General features: G+C 38.5%; 1 protein-coding gene across 1 annotated transcript; it reads left to right on the top strand.

Moving 5' to 3' along the window:
• The first annotated feature begins 1,159 nt into the window (after window positions 1-1,159).
• Window positions 1,160-20,712, top strand: LOC143745553 (uncharacterized). Its single transcript, XM_077237692.1, has 22 exons — window positions 1,160-1,359; window positions 2,996-3,046; window positions 6,119-6,881; window positions 7,086-7,174; window positions 7,934-7,960; window positions 8,107-8,186; window positions 9,054-9,268; window positions 9,359-9,397; window positions 9,492-9,527; window positions 9,669-9,746; window positions 9,924-9,992; window positions 11,085-11,150; window positions 11,232-11,288; window positions 11,535-11,615; window positions 12,272-12,394; window positions 12,480-12,641; window positions 15,561-15,916; window positions 16,399-16,712; window positions 18,245-18,426; window positions 18,936-19,108; window positions 19,303-19,517; window positions 20,248-20,712. The coding sequence occupies exons 1-22, from the start codon at window positions 1,160-1,162 to the stop codon at window positions 20,529-20,531; spliced, it is 3,660 nt and encodes a 1,219-aa protein (XP_077093807.1). The 3' UTR covers window positions 20,532-20,712.
• Window positions 20,713-23,462: the final 2,750 nt, after the last annotated feature.

Raw genomic sequence — 23,462 nt, 5'->3', positions numbered from 1 at the left:
TCACCAATTTTGAAAAAAAACTCTTCTTTCTCATTTTGCTCGAAAGTTGTGCTGCCGACTTGTGTCCCTGGTTTCTGTGACGGGTCACATTTTTTTTTTTTTCATTATTAATAGTCCTGGTTCTATGGGAGTGCTAGAGATCTCGACGGATAACAGCGTTTTAGTAAAGGGAGCGATCGTTGTGTGCTGTCTATGCTTTCTAATTTCCATTCAGAATTTGTATAAAACTTGTTTTTCATGCTGCCAGGACCAAATGCCCACGTAAACACAAAGTTTTAGGAATTACATATGCATGCGGGATTCACTCTTGAAATAGCAATAATTGACATTGATTGCCATGGCATTGTTTGTTTCTGAATAAAGCAGCCCTTTTCAAAAATGGTGGTTGAATAGCCTAGTTGCTGACTTGCTCACTCATAACAGTGCTTTCCCGCCACCCCTACTGGACGTAAATGTAAAAATCGCATGTGCTGAAATAGTTGAAAAATCCCCACCAACACACAGACTGACAGCCTGTTTTGTCACAATCTATATGTTTAATATCTAATAAACAAGTTACATCTATTTAATCAAGTCTTTTGGAACAAACATTATTATCACAGTCATCACAGTGTCACATAATCCACATTAATCATCCAGTTGTTTTTAGGGTAAAAACTACATTGGTAAATAAAGCTAGAATCATTCTGTTGGATGTACACTACTGTTCAAATGTTCAAGAGTCTCTTCTGCTCACCCAACCTGCATTGATTTGATGCAAAATACCGTAAAAACAGTAATTTTAACCATCGTTTCTCCAGTCTTCATCACATGATCCTTCAGATCTGAAATGTATTTTTTTTTAAATGTAGGGAAATAAATTAATACTTTTATTCAGTATGGTTGCATTAAATTGATCAAAAGTGACAGTAAAGACATTTATAATGTAACAAAAGATTCTATTTCAAATAGAAACTGTTCTTTTGAACTTTCTATTGATCAAGAAATCCTGAAAAATAAAATAAATGTTTATTACATAAATGTTTGTTGATCATCAGATCATCATATTAGAGTGATTTCAGACGGATCATGTGACACTGAAGACTGGAGTAATGATGCTGAAAATTCAGCGTTGATCACGCATTTTACTATATATTAACAAAGAAAACAATATTTCACAATGGCAGTGGCAGGAGCTCAGCACAGGTTAGCAGCGACAAGATCTCAGAAGAGGACAAATGCAGTGATAACAGCTTTATATGGGTCTACCACCAACAGCAGCTCAGCACAGATCAACAAAAGCAAAGAGCAGGTCACCAACAGCTCTGAACGGCTCAGCACCAAAACTCAGAGCAAGGAAGTTGATAACTGGAGAAATCAGTTAGAAATAAGCCCCGTTCACACTACACGCGACCAGGCGACGCGATACCATTCATTTCAATGGGGAGCTGGCGTTTTCCGGCGACACGCGCGACAGCGACCGTTGGCGACCGGATGGGGCGTGTCTGGCGACGCGACAAAGTTGAAATCTGTTTAACTTTATGCAAATGAGGAGCGACTTACGGGAGCGACAACCAATAGGAGCGGAGCGCGTATGATCCTTCTCCACATCATTGGATGTCATTCATAAAGGCAACCAGTAGTGGGAACTCCCACTAGCGACCTCATCGCCAGCCACTGGCGACATACAGCGACAAAGTCGCTTGTAGTGTGAACGGGGCTATATGGAGGAAACAGTACTCCCCGTGGCTGTACATCAATGAAAACAAAATTGGATGTAGGCCTATTGCATGTAGAGATGTTAAACGAATTTGTACAAACAAAAAAGGTGTTCAAGTGGCAGGCGAGTTATCACTGCTTTCGGAGACATTATGAAATAATTATTCCTGTGCCACTGTTAAATCTGACAGTGATACCATTCAGTGAGTCTAGAAGCCATCTGATTATTTTCTGATGTATTTGAGACATTTCAATGTATTTTGAAGTAAGTTGCTTTTACGGGTCTTCAAGAGCATTATATGTAGTGGTATATTTGCCATAGTTGCTGTTTTGGGTCTGCTGCCCTCTAAATCCAGTATTACTTTAAAAGAATATATATATATATATATATATATATAATTATTAATTTAAAGTAATGCTGGATTTAGAGGGCAGCAGACCCAAAACAGCAACTATGGCAAATATACATAATATAATATATAATTCTTTATTAAGTGTTTTTAATAAATAGTATAGCCTATATTTATGCTTATTATGATAAAAATATATTGTATATTTTGTGTAAAGTGTATATTGCAAGACTAAACCTACATCCATCCAAGTGACCATAATAAAGGACCATTTTCATTAAAAAAAACGCGGACTAAAAAATGTTTTTTTTTTTTTTCAAATATATTGAAAGCCTTCCAGTTCTGAAAGAATAAGGACATATTTTTAAAACGAAGACTATTTTAAATAAAATAAGAATAGACTTATTGAGTTTATAGATATGAAACCAAGAAAGAAGCATTTTCTTTTAAATGAAATTCAAAGATCATAGCCGGCCAATCAAAAGAAAAAAAAAAGAAAAAAAGAAGGCAGGGCTTCGCTGTTCAAAAAAACCCCGCGAAACACGAAACTTCACTATTAAGGTGAACGACGTTAGAGACTGTTGGTAAGAAATTTTGTGCCTACTATTCTTGTATTATTTAACAGCTTCTTCAAAATAGCAACGACAGCATGATGGTAATTGCAATATATATATATATATTTGAGATTATGCATTGATTGTGCCGTGATTATGCATTTTTACCATAAATTACCGACTCAATTATCAATGTGAACATAAAAGAAGAGATGTTTCAAGCATCTGTACGCATAACAATAAGAATTGCTTATTGTGTAACGTGAATGTCAATGTTACAAAGTGTCCAAAACTAACTTGCATATAAAAACTTGGTCGGCAAAGCTTTGGTCGGGTCGGGATACAGTTATTTATAATAAATCTAACGTAAGAACTCAATTTTGGTGTTTACAGTAAAAGAAGAGGCACAGAAGACGATCAGGAGATGTCATCGCCAAATGAAAGGTATGTTGAGAGAATGTCTAATAATGGGCTCGGTATGTTGCACTCTTCCATAGTTTCTGCATAGCTGAGCAAAATAGTAACTTATTAGGCTACTCATTGCGATGTTCCCGTGCTATTTTAAATTTTTTTTTTTTTAAGAGACCTTAGAAATAGTTTGCGGTCGTTACCCCGCCTTTTCTTGTTTAGTTACGTTATTCGTTTTACCCTATTTTTTTTTTTAAACATTCACTTCATTGGAATTAAGCTTGGTAAGTGACATTTATTGCTTTCAACCACAGATGAAATCGCTAACATGACTACAGAAGGCTTAAACGAGATTTAATTACTTAGGAAAATCGAATAGCGTTTTTGTTATGACGTATTAAGTAAGTTAGGCCTAGCCCACGTTTTCAAAGTTGAACGTAATTAAAAATGTGTGGTTTTCTTCTTTGTGTAATTGGCATTGAGCTCCGTACGTTAACAATGGAGCGGTTCATTGAACTTGGACTCGAATATAAAGAAATGCGGTCGCTGCTAGGCCTAACGTTAACTAGAGTGAAATTGACAGTTTTCACAGATTCGATGGTCAATAACTCGAGCTAAACGTTGTTAAAACACAAATTACACCTATTTACATATAGGCGTCATTTACGGGGGGGACGGGTGGAACATATGTCCCCGCCACTTTTTGCCAGTGTCGATATTGTCCCCCACCACCACTTTTGAAACATCTCGCGGCACGGATGTACCAATACAAATAAAGCATATCCCGTTAACTAGCAGCATTCGTTTGTTAAATAAGAGTCGATCTCAGTAGGGGTAAAACCTTTGCGTGGCAGGGGGAGCTGCCACTCGACCAGTCACAGATATTCGCGCCTGCCACTGCATTATATGCGCCTGCCACTTGAACGTACACAATATGTAAGATATGTTTTTAAACCATATGCAGCGCATGCATATCCCCTGAAGCCAACGGGAGCCAGAACGGTACGTACAATAGGTCAATATTCACCATTAACCAAACGCTTTTCGCCTGCCTTACAACTACTGTACCCACTTTTTTTAAAATCCTGAGCACCAGTCTCGTGACATTGGCTTGCACCTGCCTCAAAATCTCTCACTGTTTTAATATACCAGACGAACCCACAGACAGTGCAATGCTGATCTTATTTACCTATTTCTCGTCTTATCTTATTTTTTATTCGCTCCTTTTGCCGATAAGGGAGCACGTACGTCTCTTGGCTCCCGCCTGGGTCATACCAGCCACAAGATCTCTCACGTTTACATCTTTCAGACACTCCTAATGATATACGAGAGCACACAGACAGTGCAATACAGATCTTATTTACCTATTTCTCATCTGATCTTATGTGTTATTCGCTCTTTTTATCCGTGTGGGAGTGCGCTTGTGGCTCTATTAAGCGTCGCGCCAGCCAGTAAGCATCGCACCTGCCACACGATCTCTCACTGTTTACACCTACCAGACACTCCTAATGATACACGAGAGCACACAGACAGTGCAATACTGATCTTATTTACCTATTTCTCATCTTATCTTATATTTTATTCGCTCTTTTTATCCGTATGGGGGTGCTCGTGGCTCTATTAGGCGTCGCGCCATCAGCCAGACCTGCCACACGATCTCTCACTGTTTAAACCTACCAGACACTCCTAATGATACACGAGAGCACACAGACAGTGCAATATCGATCTTATTTACCTATTTCTCATCTTATCTTATATTTTATTAGCTCTTTTTATCCGTATATGGGAGTGCGCTCGTGGCTCTATTAAGCGTCGCGCCAGCACTAACTCATCGAGTTGAGTAAAGTTGGTAATAAATTCACAGATTCGAACTTCCCGGGTCAATTACTCCTCAGCTAAACGTTGTTACACAAATGACACCTCTTTTTAATTGTAGATACGATACGATCTTCGCCCGTGACGTCACGACGCGGTTACATGCGCTCTGGTTGGCAGAAAAGTAATGGCCGTTTGCCGCACAGCATTATAAAGACATAAGTTAACCCAAAGATTGGGTACTGTACTGTACTGTGTATCATCTGTGTACATACCCTTATACATTAAGGGCAAATTATTGTATTTTCTTTGATACATTTTTACGTAGGCTATATGTTAACCAATGTTATATATCAGAGATAAGATCATTTTGATTCAAAATATAGCCCATGGACAAATTGCACCTCTATTTTACTCTAGTTGTAACACATTCACCAGTTAAATCCTTAGTTAAAACAAGTAATAATCGTAATTATGACTTATAGGCATCTAAAGATTTGTACGCCTTCATCGACTCTCTGGTAAACATAGATGGCCTGTCGATGAGATACAGGTTGATGTCGCCGAATGTCAAATCTGGCCATGTGTCTGGGCTTTTGCTCCAATCCTCACTCAGGTGATATGGATCAGGCAGAGAACATGAACCCTGGTTATATAAAAGCTTAACCTTATATCTCCTTTTAGCTTCTTCGTACAAAGAATTATCATATGCTGACAAAACACAGGTAGACTGCTGCATATGTTTTGGTTCTTTCTGCCAACCAGTTCGCGCCCACGCCAATATCGATTCGTGACATCACTTTTGACTCCGGCGAACATCGCTATACCAGTGCGGATTAGAAGCCAGAATCTTCGACACGCTTGGCCAAGATTCTGCCACTGGACCATTAGAGTAGGCTACGTAACATAGGCAGATCTATTATTCACGTAAAAATTCACGATAACAACATAGGCTATATTAGATCTCACTGTACGACCAATTAAACCCAAAGTTCCTTCACATTTTTGGTCGGACATCATCACATTTTTGTATACAATTTTTATTTATTTACATCAGTAAGCTACAGGACATCATCTTTCAAAACATGACCTGCGCGAAACAGAAAAAATAATGAATGAACTCTAGAGCTCTGCCCTCATCACTGGCGCTGTTGAACTGATGCTGGTACATAGAGTCACTGTTCTGGGAACCCCTTCATTGAAAAACCATATTTAATAGTTGTAATAACATTACAGACTGGTATACTCAGTATATGTCTTATCAGTATGTATTATTTCTGGATTCTTTTACAGTGAACGTTTACAGCATGTTGCGTCAATGCTTGCAAGGGTGTCAAGTCTTTTAAATGACCAATCCTTATTGGATAATTCGACGACTACTACCCCTCCCTCCACACCAAACGTCCTCCCTCCTAATTCTGCTCCTACTAACCCGATGCTCACGAGCCCACTCACACCAGCGAGCAGCACTCCAGCCATTGCACACACTCTTCCCCATCCCCCCATGCTTGCTCCTTCTTTACTTTCGAATCAGTCCCATTCACTTCCACCTTTTTATCCTACAACCCATGCTCCCTTTGTACCGGCTCCTCAAACGTCTACAACAACCACACTCTCAAGGCTTTTCCAAAGTCCATATCCTCGAAGAAGAGAAAGACTACGCGGTCTTTTTAACAAGCCAGTGTGTGGGCCATGGGAGCATGTTTTCTTCGGTTGTGCACTAAGATCTACAGATGCAGTTCCAACAGCGGAGGAGACCCTGATCCTACAAAGAAATGGACTTGGCAGGAAAGTTATAAAATTTCCAGTGAATGGTTCTGCAGCAGATGTAAAAGTTAAAATTGAAGAAGCTTTTACAGCCTTCCGTGCTGTCGGTGGGTTTAAGATAATGAGGTGCTGCAGAAGCAGGAAACTAATTGACTTGCCAGTCCCATTAGGAGGCTACACAGTGTCATATTTAAAAGAAGATAGTGGACTAAACAGAGCTGTCGCCTATGTTGTGCCTCTTCAAAGTGACCTCATCTTGACGGCTGAGGAGGAGGACCTCAGTCAGAAAGTAAGATATATATAAAATATATGTTGTGCTTTTGTTATTGATAAATGTAGTCACATAAAAGCATTAATTCCTTTGCAGGGGACTATGGAAAAGGGTCATTAATCATAGTGGGTGGGTCAGATTCTAGGACATGCCTTACTGTGCACTTCTAACAGACGTGTGTAGTTGTGAACCAACCATTAACACATTCATTACTGGTTGTAGGATGAGGGTTTTGGAAAAGAGCAGTGCAGGAGGTGTGGACAAGAGGTCGCCATTCACCTACTGGTCCAACATCTAACACAACATGAAAGGTCAGTCCCTAATCACTAGATATTGTCAAAATGCTGTTTGATAAAATGCATACAATTATGTTAAGTACATCAGGGACAGGCAACATTGGCCCCAGAGTGCAGAGTCCAACCCTGAAGAAAAACTGTTGTTGTTGTTGTTGTTGTTGTTGTTGTAGTAGGTGAATAAGCAGATGTAGCTAGAAATGTAGTCTACAATACAAATGCTTTGGTGTACAAACACAGAGGGAATCATGTTGATTATTCAAAATTGTTATAAATTATTTGGAATATTGAAAACTTGTTTTTGGATAATGCAATTACATTAATCATACAGTGTTCAACAAATAGTTTAGACCACCTGTCATAAGAGAAAAGTAATATTATGAGTTTGACAAAAACTTGTGTAATAACAAACTGGAAACACTAAATACTCTAGTAGAATTTTTGTGTTTTCATTCCCAAATTTAAGACAGCACATTCAACTTTTCTCAAAAGTAACAAGTAGTACAGAAATGTAAAAAATGATTTTGGTATTCACCAGTACTGTTTGTTTAGGGCATCTGCGGCACAAACCTTACATGTTATCACTACTGAGTGGTAATTAATACAGGACGAACTGATTAATTGATTGTAATATTAAGTTAGCTACATCAAGTTAATCTGATTAATGTATCACAATATTCATAACTTACATAACATAAGTTATAAATAATTATTAATATTTCCCTTTTGAGATAATTTGCTACAGTTATATATAAATATTGTTTTCTTTTGTGTTAGACCCTCACAGTTGGACCATCCTCCATTGTAAGTCTTACAATTATGTACTCTATGTAGCATTACTTATGAGTTTTTACTTACTTTGTAGTTTACTAACATATCATTGTAGCTGTAATTTATAGTGTTTCCTTGTTTATGTCCTTGTGGAAGCATTGTTCTTCTTTTATTTACAGGCATTCAGACAGGACTGCGACGTACAGCATGCGCATGGCGCTAATGCATGAACACATGGTTGCATACAACACTCAAAAGGGTAAGAATACTTCTTTCAAATACAGACTCTCCTAATATTAGTGCATAATGATGCATTTAGGAATTAAGCTTATAATGGATCTTTTTAAAAGTTCACATTGTTATTGCCAATGAAATGTAACTGATTTTTTTAGTAAGGTTAAACATTAATTATTAGTCAATCAAACCCCCTCTCTTTAGTACTCACATGGTTTTAAAGGGAATGACGTCCATGTTTAAAAACATATGTTATTCCTGTACCCCAACTAAAAGTCAGTATTTATAAGTTAAAACATCATAAGCAAGAAATCAAACAGAGCTCTGCACTGCTTATCTAACTGAGATCTTAAGTATGTTAGTGCTAAGTTGACATTTAATGGGCCGTGAACTTGACACCTCTGAACATTTGGAGTTTTAGCAGACAGTGTTAGTTTGTTCTCTGGCAAATTGACCCTTCGCTAAGCCCCGACCTCCCTAGTTACTGTTGCTACGCCTGTCAAGCTTTCATGGCTGCCACGTCTATTACAGTGTGTATGCACCGGTGTCAGACATTCCCAAGGAGATAATTACTAATCTTTGATGAACAGGTAAAATATCTGAGAGAGCCTGACTAAAGGGACTGAAGTATGCATTCAAGGGATATATCCACGACATAATATGCAATCGAGTAGAGAATAATTTCATAAAAATTTAATCCAGTGGTGGTTTTCGGGCGTGGCTAAGCGAAGGGTCAATTATGGCTGTACCTAGTTTAAGTGTAACAGTGAACTGTGGCTTTACACTATGGTTAATCTTTCAGTGTAGTAATTAAATAGAAAAAACTGTATTAGTATAAATTACAGTGCCCTTTTCTTAATAATGAATTAATGTGGTATTATTTGATTTGCAGCCGATCCAGTAAGAAGTGTTCTGGTCCCTCAAAGCTTGACTGAGGGCCAGTTTAAAACATTTATCGAGGAAGAATACCCCCAACTGAAGAGCAAGTCATTCGACATGTGTAGAGTCAACAGACACCGTGTAGTAATTCCACTGACCGAGGGGACACCTAGAGCAATACGAAACAGTGGAGTGCTGGGGAGGTCAGCCCTATACCTCCGGCCAAGTGTAAGCTCACTAAGGTTTTGTAAAAACTAAAATGCAATCATCAATTTTTTTAAAATTCTTTTTCATGTATTGTTTTATTACATTTAACAGCAGCCTTTAAACAACAATGAAGGTTACACCATTTCAGTGGTAAGTAACTAATACAACTAATGTATACTAATCAGTCAAAAGACATTCATTATAAAATTTGGGTTGACATTTTTCGTATGTTTACAAATTTAAGGAACCCACTGACTCAGCAACAACAGATGACGAATTGGTGAGGAAAAATATGTATCCATGACTTGAGTTATTATCATGTGTCACTTATATCTCCATTCCTAATTCTTGTTTCTGATCTGGTGTCAATGGGAGTTATTACAGTTGCTAAATCTCTGTTTGTCTGCCTGTTCATGTGTAGGTCATCAATGAAAGTGATGATTCCCCACTAGGTCATCATAATGATGATGATGATTTTGTTGATGTTGATGAGGAAGTGGTAAGAAAATAATTATTATATTTACATAACATAATGACGTAATTATTGATGTAATATTTAATTGTTTTGAAGAAAATGCATATGTCTTGTTTATCTGCTTTTTACCATATAAAGTGCTTGCTACTAACCGGATTATAATGAGGCCGTTATAATTTATACAAATCTGTCAATTAAAAGGTCATCATTAACAGTGATAATTCGTCAGAAAGCCATCATGGCGGTGATGATAATAGCACTTCTGAAATGGTAAGACCATGATTTGTGTTCTTTGCTTTTATCTTTTCATTCTTCTATGTCTGTGTGTGTGTGTGTGTGTGTGTGTGTGTGTGTGTGTGTGTGTGTGTGTGTGTGTGTGTGTGTGTGTGTGTGTGTGTGTGTGTGTGTGTGTGTGTGTGTGTGTGTGTGTATAATATATATATATAATCTGTACTTCATTATTTTATCTTCGTTTTAAGAAAAGAACAAAGATTCATATTACAAATAAACAACATAATATACAAACATAATCAGCGCTTTATTTTTCCCCAGCTACAATAGGTAAGGTTTAATTATTAGCAGAATTGTTTGTCCTTTGTTGTTGTTTTATTAACATCAATGGGATAGTTCTCCCGAAAAAGAAAATTCAGTCAAACCAGAATGAAGTCTATTCTGTTAAACATAAAAGATATTTGAAGAATGTGGGTAACCGAACGGTTGATGGTTACAAGTGACTTCTATAGTATGAAAAAAGTACTATGGAAGTAAAGGGGGATGTAACTGTTTGGTTATTCTTCAAAACCATCTTTTTTGTTTAGCACAAGAAAGATATTAATATAGGGTTGGAACAAAATGAGGGTGATTTAATTGATGACAAAACAGAATATAAATTTTTGGGTGAACTATCCCTTTAATGGAAAGCTGCAGCATGTTTACTGCTACCCCTTTAAGACTTGCAGGCATCTAAAATCAGACAAACATCCTATTTTTATCCAACTGTATACTTATACAGTACTTAAGACAAACCAAACAGTACTTTGTAAACCTTGTATGTATTTGACAGTGTTGGGTGCTAAAAATAAATTCAGTCCAGTAATAACCTGCTATTTAATGTATGCGCTCTTTGAGTGTAAGCGATCAGAAAAGCACCTATGAGAATAGCACGCTAATGAAAAGTTGAAACTGCAAGCCTTTAAAATGGATTCAAGTAATGAACTTGCATTAATGCAAATAACTACAGTTTACCGTGAGTGTAACTGTACCTCTGCGTTAACATGTGTTGTGAATCAGACCTAATTCTTCACCTTTTAATTTAGTATTTATTACTGTTACATTTCTGTTTGTCTGCCTGTTAATGTGTAGGTCATCAATGAAAGTGAAGTATCCTCACTAAGGCATCATGATGACGATAATGCTGATAATGAAATGGTAAGTAAAACGTTCTTCTGTATTGTTGTAGTTATTACACATGTCATGACAATTACTTTTTTGAATTTGTAATTAATTCAGAAGGTCAGCTTTGAAAACAACCATTCAAATCAAGATCATCAAGTTGGGGCAGAAAGAGTAAGCATTGCATTGTAACCTTGCAGACTTCCTTGAATGACAAAATGCATTTCGCTTCACTCTGTAGGAACTACAATAACATAACTATCTTTCTAAGAATACATAACTTTGCTTGAGCAATGACCGGAGCAAGTTAATTCTATCACACACTGACAAATTATGTTGTTGATGTTGTGTTGTTGCATTTTGTTGTGTACTTTTGTTGCCACCTTATTGTGTATAATAAATTCAATTATTGTTCAACAGGAGAATGTAGTCGAAAGAAGGAGACTGATTGAAGAGCAAGATTCTGAATATGAACAGTCCTTGCTTTTGGACAGAGAAAAGGCAATTTAATTTTTAAACACAGCAGAAATTTGGAAACCTACATATGTAACTATGTTAATGACATGTATCACACAGATAAATAATGAGAGAAGAAGAGAACAGCAAGAGGAGAGACGACTTCAGGCAAGTTCAATTAATCAACAGTGCTTCATTTTTCAACCGTAATTTTCAAATTGCTGAGAAAAATTGTAAAGAACAATGCATATCGTATGACAGTTCAACAGTTACCTACAAGGACTCAGTTAGTTTCTTATGGCTGTCCCATAATCAAGACCAAAAACCACCAAAAATTATAAGGGTGGTCCATAAAGCAACACCACATTATGCTTCCAATCTAAGAATCTTAGAGCTTTGCCATTCACACTGTTTGCTTTGTTGAATATAATCACTGCTGCAATCAAGTCAATAATGTGAGCAATCAATGCTTGTTGGTCAAGACTTGTAAAAAAAAAAAACATGATAATTGCGAATACAGATAAAAATAAGATGCTGTTTTGTATAAACTTGTGATAACGGAGTGTGTTGTAGTGTGAAAACTTATTATGTTAATTTAAAAAAAATGATAATTTCACAAAATACAGTAGGAATGTAGGCTTCTATTCGGTTTGTATTTTAGGAATTCCATTATGAACTAGTAAAATACTTCTGTTTCATAGGTCATACGTGAGAGGATACAACTGTCTGCAGTTTTCCCTTCAGAGGGAGATGTTCCATTTCAGTTTCACTATCCGGATGGGCCTCGGAAACGCAGACATTTTCAGCTGCAGAACACTATACAAGTAACAGCCAGTTGATGTGTACATCTGTATTGTAAGTTTTCAGATTTACATAAGTTGTTAATTGCAACTTGTTCCCCTTTTCTAGCAACTCATATCCTATGCAGGAGCAGTGGATTCAGCGACCGAATCACTCTGCTTGATATCACACAGTCCAGCTGTTGTAATAACGAACTCATCTAATGGGAACATAGGAGACTACATCACCCAATCCACCACATTTTTTGTTCGCTGGATTGGAACTGAAGACGTATGTTATACATTTTTTTAATTGTGCGGATAAATTGACGAAACTAAAGCCTCAAAAACTGTTATCAGTTTTAACTGATAGGACTTTAGAATTAATTTAGACCTCTCAAAGTCTGTCAGGGGTGTCCCTGTGTAGGCTTATGATACAGATCAAAACTTTGTGTGCAGGAAGATATGTAATGTTAGTTCCCTTTCGTATGGGAACTCCTACGTCTCGTCGGAGGAGTTTCCAACGAATTGGGATCACGCTAGGGAGACCAATTGCCTTCGAGTGAATTAAAACGAGCCAATAAATATTGGCATGCGGGATTTGCATTCCGCGTCCCGCCTAGCAATGCGGATATAAAGGCGGAAGCGAACGCACATACCATTGCTTTTAGCTTCGGAGCCGAAAGGCTGTCTCCAAGCAGAGGTCAGCCCACTGGCTAGTGGATGCTATCGTCCGGACTTATGAATCCCAGGACGTACCTTGCCCACCCAGGTTGACGGCTCACTCCACTAGGAGTGTCGCTTCCTCTTGGACTTTGGCGCAAGGTGCCTCACTGACAGATATCTGCAGAGCTGCGGGCTGGGCGACACCTAACACGTTTGCCAGATTTTATAGCTTACGTGTTGAACCGGTTTCCTCCCGTTTACTCGCTACGGTCAGTGGCGCGAGGGAATAGGTTCTGTCGGCTTGCTGCGCCATTCCGCCTTTATGAGCTGGATCTGTGCGCCTTTTTGCTCCTTGGTTCCCCAACAAACGGCTAACCTTCTGAGCTCCTCCATCACTCCTCGGCATCAGGCGTGGCGGACCGCCTGACGCTAGGTCTATTACCTCTCTTAGGAAGTTGCTAGTAGACTGAGTGACCTTCACCATGACTTCCTCGTGATCAATTTTTCCACGTTCCTGCTACCCTACGGGCTAGCTCCGTGTCTTCCCCTCGACAGACTCACTCTGTCGTCCTTGCTGGGTATGCTCCCCACCCTACGGGCTGGGACTACCTCGAGGACTCCCATATGTTTTACTACCCTACGGGCTAGTTCATATGTGTATTCAGTGCCTCCCTTCGGGCTGGCCGGGGGCTCCGCAACGTTCCCACATGGGCACGTTTCCCCAGTGTTATCCAAATCCACTGAGCGGGTCTTGCGGAACAGCAGTGTGATTTCCTCTTAGCTAGCTCCCGCCCGGAAGAAACTGAGAAACTGCTTGGCGGGCAGCTTAGCTGGGCTCTGGAAGGGGCGAGACGACGAGATGTAGGAGTTCCCATACGAAAGGGAACGTCTCGGTTACGTATGGTAACCCTCGTTCCCTGAGTAGGGAACGGAGACGTCTCGTCCCGTCGCCATGTTTGCTGTACCTTCGCGGGGGACTGGACACCGTCCGGCTCCTCAGCGTAAAGCAATGGTATGTGCGTTCGCTTCCGCCTTTATATCCGCATTGCTAGGCGGGATGCGGAATGCAAATCCCGCATGCCACTATTTATTAGCTCGTTTTAATTCACTCGAAGGCAATTGGTCTCCCTAGCGTGATCCCAATTTGTTGGAAACTCCTCCGACGAGACATCTCCATTCCCTACTCAGGGAACGAGGGTTACCATACGTAACCAAGACGTTTTTTTGGACAGGATAGTGTAAATGGGGGGGGGGACAGATTCAGATTTGAACCCGCAAAAATACTTTTTTTCTGTACCTCCAAATACTTTCAAGTTAGCCTGTGTCGCCACCATACACATCAGCATAAATGCTCCTGATAAATTATTTGTTATTAAGGCATTAACACACAAACCATTGTTATAACATAAAAGCAAGCAGCTCCTGCGTGCATGGTTTGGCATGACTGTGCGCTCCCTTAATAATTCCTAAAAAGCTGACAGTTCATCTCGATCTCACACATCTGTTATTATCAATGAAGCTTTCGAAATATATACACATTGTTTGTTATTAGTAGAGGATTTGCCAGCATACAGAATTCAGCACTGAACAAAAAGTCCGTTTTGAGCGGTGAGGGGAGTCCATCATAAATGCTTCTGATTGGCCATTGCGTTCAAGAAAACAACACATATGTCTGTGATTGGTTACATTGCTCAACGCTTTATTCTCCCTCAACCCGCACACACAGAGTGCATTACCGCCCGCGCTCCCTCTTATAGCGTATACAAAAAATCACAATAATTGAGAATTTTTCCAATTCAAGTCATTTCAAGTAAATAGGCACAAGTCCGAGGCAAGTCTAAAGTCACAAGTAGCAAGTCTAAAGTCAAGTCGAGTCTTTTCAGAGATCTAGTCAAGTAAGTCTCAAGTCCAGAAAATTGCGACTCGAGTCTGACTCGAGTCAAGTCATATGACTCGAATCTCCACCTTTGATAACCAGTGATACATTTTTAAGGATTCTTTTATGAATAAAAAGTTAAAAAGAACGGAATATAAATACAAATATTTCATACATTTACAATTCACTAGGATTTTTTTTTTTTACTTTCAGATGACAATTACAAGACGAGGTAATTTCAGTTACATGGCATGTCAAAATTAAACATGTAACCTTCAGAATTATTGATGTTCTGTTGACCTCTGGAATGAAGGGGTAACTCATACACTACAGATGAATGGATAATCTGTAACTACCAGAATCTGCTGTAAAAAAACAAACAAACAAAAAATTCTGTCAACTTAAAAGTATAATTTGCTATGGTTGCGTGATGATGGAATGACTAATGTTAGTTCAACAAAGGCTAAGTGCTACCTACAGGCATATAAAGTGTAGTGTAGACTTGTGGTTCAAGAAATGTGAAATGATGTGACATAGCCTACCTTTGTGACATTACCATTTTATTAATTATGCAGCAATACCTACTAATCACCCTTTTCCTTTTCCTACTACTAATCACCCTTTTTTCTGCTTTAGAGTAACCCAATGTTTTCAATGTGTTTTAAACAGGACTCTTTTGAGAATTTAACACCTGCTGGAGTCAACCAAGCTGAAGCAGCCATTCCTTCCAACCCAACTTTTCCCTCTGACTCCATAGACACTTCCAACCCAACTTTTCCCTCTGACTCCATGGACACTCCAAACCCAACTTTTCCCTCTGACTCCATAGACACTCCAAACACAACTTTTCCCTCTGACTCCATAGACACTCCAAACACAACTTTTCCCTCTGACTCCATAGACACTCCAAACACAACTTTTCCCTCTGACTCCATGGACACTTTCAACACAACATTTCCCTCTGACTCTATGCACTCTCTGGCCTCCACCTCTACCTCGACCAGCACAGCAGTGAGTGATACTAGGTAATATATATATTTTTTTTTTTGTACTACAAACTACAATTGTATGATCCCAGTCCCTCTATGCTCATTGTATGTGATAATTAGCAGTGGCAGTGTTCACTGATACATTCAGTTTGTCACTAAACAGTACAAGAGTACAGTTTGAAAGCTTGCTGAAGCCTATGCAGTGCATTCAGAAAGTTTGGTCTATTAAATTGATTGGACATGATTTGGAATGGCACACACCTCTATAAAAGGCCTCACAGCTGACATCACATATAAGAGCAAAAAACAAACCATGAGGTCAAAGGAACTGCCTGCATAGCTCATAGTCAGGATTGTTGCAAGGCACAGGTCTGGGGAAAGCTACAAAACATTTCTGCTGCACTGAAGGTTCCCAAGAGCACAGTGGTGTAATGTATTTTTCTGACTTGCTAATTATTTAACATGTTAAATACACACTTAAGACAACTTGGATAACATTGATGTACTTTGTTTTGCAGGCATGACTTGAGGGGGCTGCTCCTAGATCTACAGTCAGCTGTTGATCTGGTTGAGCCTGGACCCACAGCAAACTGCGTAAATGTTGTAAGGTCCAGGGTGCTAGAGTGTGCTTTGAGGACCTTCAGCAGACGAGCATTCAATCCACAACAACAACTCGATGTTGTATTTGTGGATTCGTGCGGATCAGGGGAGGGATCTGTTGACACTGGTGGTCCTACCCGGGAGTTTCTTAGGCTACTGATGCAAGAACTCCTGGACTCGAAATACTTTGTTGGACCCCAGAACAGCAAGAGCCTTGCTCTTGATTCCCTTGGTGGGTAATTTTTTTTAAATATATATATTTAAAAAAGATTGATTGAGTTTTTGATAGACTGATTGATAGATAAAACCAGTACAATCAATTACCTGTCCTGGATAGATATCCAGATAGAAAGTACAATAAGTAGATAGAAAAAGGTTCCAAGGGAAAAAGGTTCCAAAGAGTGCAAAAAACAGCAATATGACAAAATACTAATAAATTTTTTTGTATTCTAGCTGACACTACTATAACATGCAATTTATTCCTGTGATAGTACAGCAGATATTATAACTGCCATCTTAATCTTAAATCTTCATTGTCACATGAGCTTTCAAATATGCTTGTTCACCACACTTGCAACATTTGTGGTGTTGCAACTAGCTGGTGTAAAAATAATGACAGTGTTGCGTCTGTGGTCATGAAATGATGTATCATCATTGTTACCAATCAAAATGTGTGTTCATTTAAATGCAATGTGCTTTTTTTTTAATGATTCCTTACCTTACATTTGTCCTAATTCCATTAAAAAACAAAACTTATTTACATTTATGCATTTGCCAGACGTAAAGTTATTTATAGTGCATACACTTTACGAGCACATGTGTTCCCTGGGATCTAAGCCAGCAGCCATATCACCCTGTAGCCAAGACTGGTTGCCCACTGAAGCTAAGCAGGGCTGAGCTGGTTAGTACCTGGATGGGAGACCTTCTGAGAAAACCAGGTTGCTGCTGGAAGAGGTGTTAGTGAGGCCAGCAGGGGGCACTCACCCTGTGGTCTGTGTGGGTCCTAACGCCCCAGTATAGTAATGGGTACACTATACTGTCAATTGAGCACCGTCCTTCGGATGAGACGTCAAACCGAGGCCCTGACTCTCTGTGGTCACAAAAAATCCCAGGATGTCTTTCGAAAGAGTAGGGGTGTGAACCCGGCATTCTGGCCAAATTTGCCCCATGACCTCTGTCCATCATGGCCTCCTAATCATCCCTAAATATATATATATATATATATATATATATATATATATATATATATATATATACCAATTGGCTTCATCACGGTCTCCTCTCCACCAGTAAGCTGGTGTGTGGTGAGCGTTCTGGCGCAATATGGCTGCCGTCGCATCATCCAAGTGATGCTGCACACTGGTGGTGCTTGAAGAATTCCCCCCTCTATGTAAAGCGCTATATAAATGTAATGAATTATTAATTATTCCCTGGGATTATTCACTGTACAATGCAATGCTCTACCTATCGACCTGTGTGAAACCTGAATTATGACACAGATAAAAGAGTAAAATACACTAAAATGAACGTGTCAAACGGGCGCAACTTTTGTAAACGCTCCTATGGGTTGTATTTCAAAAAAGTGACAAATTACCTATTTGGAGGACATGTTGGATTGTTGAATACGGTGCATGTAATTGCAGGATTGCCTATAATGCACTGCGAGAGACGTCATACATTTCACAGCATAATGTGTTTCACAAAATTCACAGCCCCTAGTTGCAAGACAATTGTTTAATTGTGGTCTTCATTCCAATTGTGTAGGCTTATCCAGAGGAACATACAAGGTTTTAGGAATGATTATGTCAGTCTGCCTTGTTCATGGTGGGGTGGGACCCCGTGTGTTCACAGCTCTCAGGCTGTATTCACAGCTCTCAGGGATCCCTGCTCCGCCAGTGAATATTAGAGAGATTTATGACCCTGAGCTGCATGATCAGCTGGACAAGGTAAAGTCGAATCTGCAATGTCATTAATACCTTAACCTCATGGCTAAAGTAACCTTTTTCTATTGTGCTGTTTTATTTTATTTTTTTGGGGGGGGGGGGGGGGGGGTCTGTTGAGTAGATGTAGATAGATTGTTGGTAAATATGGACATGTCAAACATTTAGGGAAAAAAATGACAACACATTTATAGACGCAAAATTCAAATTTGCACATCTAAAGGACCGTATTGTGTATAAACAACTACAATAATAATAGAGGCCCTTGTGCTGACAAGTTATTAGTGTATACTACTAAATTAATAAATTAGTTTGTACTTTCAGTCAACACTGACTGATATTTATAAAAGATGTTACTGTCATGATAGTACGAAGACTACTCCAATTTTTTGTTCATACATCACAATCATTTATTGCACTACGTCTGCCATTATTTTGAACATAAGGATAACACTTCACATTTCCAGCAACAAAAGGTTATTTCTAATAGAACCTCTTCTCTTACTAACTTTTAGATCCAAAGGGCAGAAACCATTGCAGAGACACACACAGCCATGTTGGAGGCTTCAAACAGCCTCCACATGCTCGGTGCCTTATGCAAGGTTTCAAACCTTGACGAACGTCAGGATCTTGTCAATGCAGCACTAACATTCTACCTAGAGGGAAGGATGGAGATGCCTCTCAAACAGTAAGATTACCTGCTTGATCACTAATGTTCTATTAAATGCTGATACTAAAATTAAAGGTAAAAATAACTTTCACTGTAGGGGTTAAGTTTTCATAGATTTGTTACTTTTTCAAATGTGTTGCATATAAATGTATATAACTTCTGATGATTAAAATGTTTGATTCTGACAACATATGTACTTATCTAATTGAAAGACTGAAAGAAGGACTGGAGACATTGGGGGTGCTAAATGCCATAATGGAGCACTCCTCCATTATGGAGGAACTCTTTTGTGGTGGTCCCCCCACCTTGTCGGCTGCCTCCTTGCTGGACCTCTTCGCAGTAAATTACTCCCAGAGAGGAACTAACAGGAGAGCATTGGAAGAGGTTGCAGTTGCCCACTGGCGGGACTGGATTATTGAAGTCGAAGGTGGGTCCTTGTAATTTTAATTTTGTTATTGATTATATTGGCAAGGTATACTATTAAGTTGAGATGTGCCCAGAGCATACCTCCAATTTTGGAAAAGGATGGAAAATAATTTGTGTGTTCTACAGTGCCCTTAAAGGAACAGGGATAGTCTTACTTCATTGCAGTGTTATATGAATTATCACATGAAAATAGTAACTACAAATGACTGACAGGACAATTTTGGAGGTTTTGCAGAACCTAAGTGTCACTGTTAAATTGCTTATTGAAAATTAAATTGTATTATTAAACAAGTGTTTGTTTGGGAAGTTCCTATGCAGTTACAAAGGATTTATGGGTGGTTGCTAGCAATTCATAAGGTACATAGGGGTGGTTGCTGGAATGTTGCTATGTGGTTGCTAGGGTGCTTAGGGTAGTTACTATCATATTGCTCTGAGGTTAATAAGGTAGGGTTAGGGTTCAAATTATGTTGCTGTTAGGGCTATGCAAAAAAAAAAATCTAATAGTGATTACAATTACAGATGCACAATTACATAATCATTCAAAGGAACAATAAACATAAATAACCAAAATGCTACAGAAGAGGAGTAAAACCTTTTTAATATGTTTTAGCTTGCTTATATATGTATAGAAATATGGCATGCAGTTAGTTCAAACAACGTATTTATGATTAGAATCTTTTTTGTGTCACTTTAAAAAAAGATGTCTTGATGCTTTGCTTTTTCTGTTGCAGATGGAGATGCAGAAGTGGAGGTGGATGGTGGGGACACAATGAAAGTGACTCTACAGAATGTGCTTGTGTTTGCTTCTGGGGCATCCGCCATACCTGTATTTGGATTCAAAGAAAGTCCGAATATCACATTTCTACATGAGACCACAAATGGGAACCGGCGGATGTTCCCGGAAGCAAACACATGCACCATTACTTTAAAGTTGCCCATTGGTCATGAATATAAAGAGTTTTGTCAATTCATGACATCTGGTATTATTCAATCACCAACGTTTGGGGTAGCATAAAAGGCCTGTTCTACCAACCCCTTACACTCTGGCTTATAGCTCCCCTGTTGTTATTGTTTACTGGATATTGTTGTTGTTGTTTTTTTGTTGTTGTTTTTGTTTTTTTGTTAAATATTAAAGATTTTATATTAAATATTATAAATATTAAAGGTTAAATATTAAAGAACTTACTTTTCCCGGAAATTGAACTTCACCGGAAATTGTGTGTGTGTGCGTGTGTACTTGTATTCCTTACAATATTATAGGGACCATATTTCTGTGGCATCGCTGACGAAGAGTAATTAATTGGTCAAGTGTATTTACTAATTGCTTATTTCTGCATGTGCTATAGCCTATCATCCCCTTGGAGTTATAAGGTTCTATATGACGTTTTTGTCAAAATTAAGTTATTCATGTATTCTGATTCTGTGAGAACTTCTTTACATTATTTGATGTTGTTTTTTAAGTTGTGTAATTTTTTTTACTTTTTTATTTAGAAAATAAATAGGTTATTTCTACACAGTCGAATTGAATGCAAAAATTTTAAAGCTCAATATCTCAAAACCAGTCAGAATGCAGATTGAATCTTATAATTCCAAGGTGGGCACCAATAATCCTCTCTGCTGTCCGGACTGTACACTGGAGTGTCCTGATGTCTGATTCGTTGGCTGAACCAAACCAGACAGTGATGGAAGTGAATAAAACAGACTCAATGATGGCCTACTGGAACTGAGCAGCAGCTCATGTGGCATTTATTCCTGTAATAAGAGTGATAACCTGACCACTCTTGTGGGTTTGATACTGTTACAATTTAAACCAGTAGAAGGGTAAAAACATGACAGGCAGACATTGGTATGATATAAGCAACACCGCTACAACTAATAAAATGTATAGTTGGTGTGCTAATTATCAAAAATCGACAATTTTCAATCCTGGTGGCATCGAGGGGCCCCCAAATAAATAAGGGCTTGGGCTGGCCCTGATCATGAGTATTGTAGCGGATGTCATAACATGTCAGCAGACCTATAAAACCCTAGGATTGTACCTTCATGCTGGTGAGAGGGTTAGACAGAACAAGCTCAGCCAACAGTCCAGCATAAATTAGAGATACAGGCAACTAGTGGCTACAAATAGGTATTAACAGATAGTTTACCTTCACTTCTTTGCAACAGACTATGGTCATTCACACATCACTGCAGTTTGTAAACAAACAAACATTATTTTACATTTGAGTGAGCAATCTTCTATCACTTGTTTCTGCCTCTTCTTTCCTGTGTTTTGAATCAGAGATTCTGTACTAAAGATTTGTAACAGCGCCCCCTACCGTATAACAGGGATAGTTGGAAAATTTAGTCAATGGCAGGAAAGATTAAAGTAAATTCCTATGTACACTAGCAATGGACTAGCCTAAACAGAAACGCAGAATTAGAAAATTATCTGTTTTTGTCAAGTAACACACACAGGAAACAGTAATCCAATAGCAGTAGTTTTTAATGGGGTAATCCAAAATCGTAGTCTTCCAGGCAGGGGTCAAAATCCAAATAATCAAACCAAACACAAGAACTAAAACAAGAAACAAGCTAGAAACAACTCAGAAGTGGTGTGACATAACAAGGACTCCGTGACAATGGCTGAACAGACAGGGTATAAATACACAGATACTAACAATGAATAACAGGGAACAGCTTGGTACAAAGATGACGGGGAACAGCTGAGTGCAATGAACAAGGATTGTGGGGAATGCAGTTCCAGAGTGAATGGTGACAGTATGGGGAAGAGAACTCTAGTGGACACCCGTGGAAACACAAACCAGACACTGTGACAGTTCAGTTTTATACAGTCTATACAGTTTTATACTGTATACATTGTATACATTTATATATATATATATATATATATATATATATATATATATATATATATATATATATATATATATATATATATATATATATAAAATAGGCTACTCGATCAAAAGAGTTAACCCACTACCAGCCAAGCTTTGAATACTGCTTTTAAGTATCTTGATCAAAAGATTGCGTACAACTACAGGCCATATATACTTGGACTGTTCTCTCAGTATAAATCAAGTAGGGCCTATACCTAAGTGTAATTTTAAGCATATTTCTGAGAGGTACATACAGTATATTTTTTAGAAGTATATAAAATGTAGACTGAACGTATACTTTCTTATTTTATAGTTCAAAAGGGTTAGCCTCGTTTACTAAATGTATAGTTTTATAAAATTGCTGTAGGCTACAGTAAAATCTGTCAAATATCAACTGCAAATTTGAATTAATTGATTTACCTTTTTCTAACTGGCAGCCTTAAGTAAGATAACACTTTTTGCAGTTCTACTATAAATCTTGCGTACATATAAATATACAAATTATACTTATTACTAATAGTGTCTACACTGTTGTACAACCCACAAAAAACATGAAAATGTGTGTGTTATGATTACATCCCAAATTAAAAAGGTGCAATAGTAAAGATAATAGATATTTGCCTGAGTATTAATCCAGGCGCTTAGTCACGCGTACGTTATCCACGCGCTTATCCACGCGTACGTCATCAACGCGATTATCCATGCGTACGTTATCCACGCGCTTTTCCACACGTAGGTTATCACACGTCATTGGTCACGGCAGTGTATGTGACGATCGACACGATGATTGCTTAGTTTGCAAAGTAAATGCATAAATCACACCTCATAGACGTCACGGCGGCGTCACGTTAGAAGTTAACGTGTGGATTACGTCTGCACGTCTGCCCGTCTGCACGTCTGTACGCCTGCACGTCTGCAACGATCTAAGTTTACAAACGTGACTACGTGCGTCTGCCATACGTCTGGAGATATCTATTTTTCCTGATAGATCTTTTTCCTCATAGAGTTACTGTTATGAGAAAAATACCAAGTAAAACACACATTTGTAAATATTTCTTTTAATG

This window comes from Siphateles boraxobius, unplaced genomic scaffold, assembly GCF_051911475.1.
Source record: "Siphateles boraxobius isolate OS27281-9 unplaced genomic scaffold, OSU_SipBor_1 207, whole genome shotgun sequence".
In the NCBI taxonomy this organism is placed as follows: Eukaryota; Metazoa; Chordata; class Actinopteri; order Cypriniformes; family Leuciscidae; genus Siphateles; species Siphateles boraxobius.
Note: the sequence above shows the minus strand (reverse complement) of the source record. Positions and strands in the feature narration are given on the sequence as shown.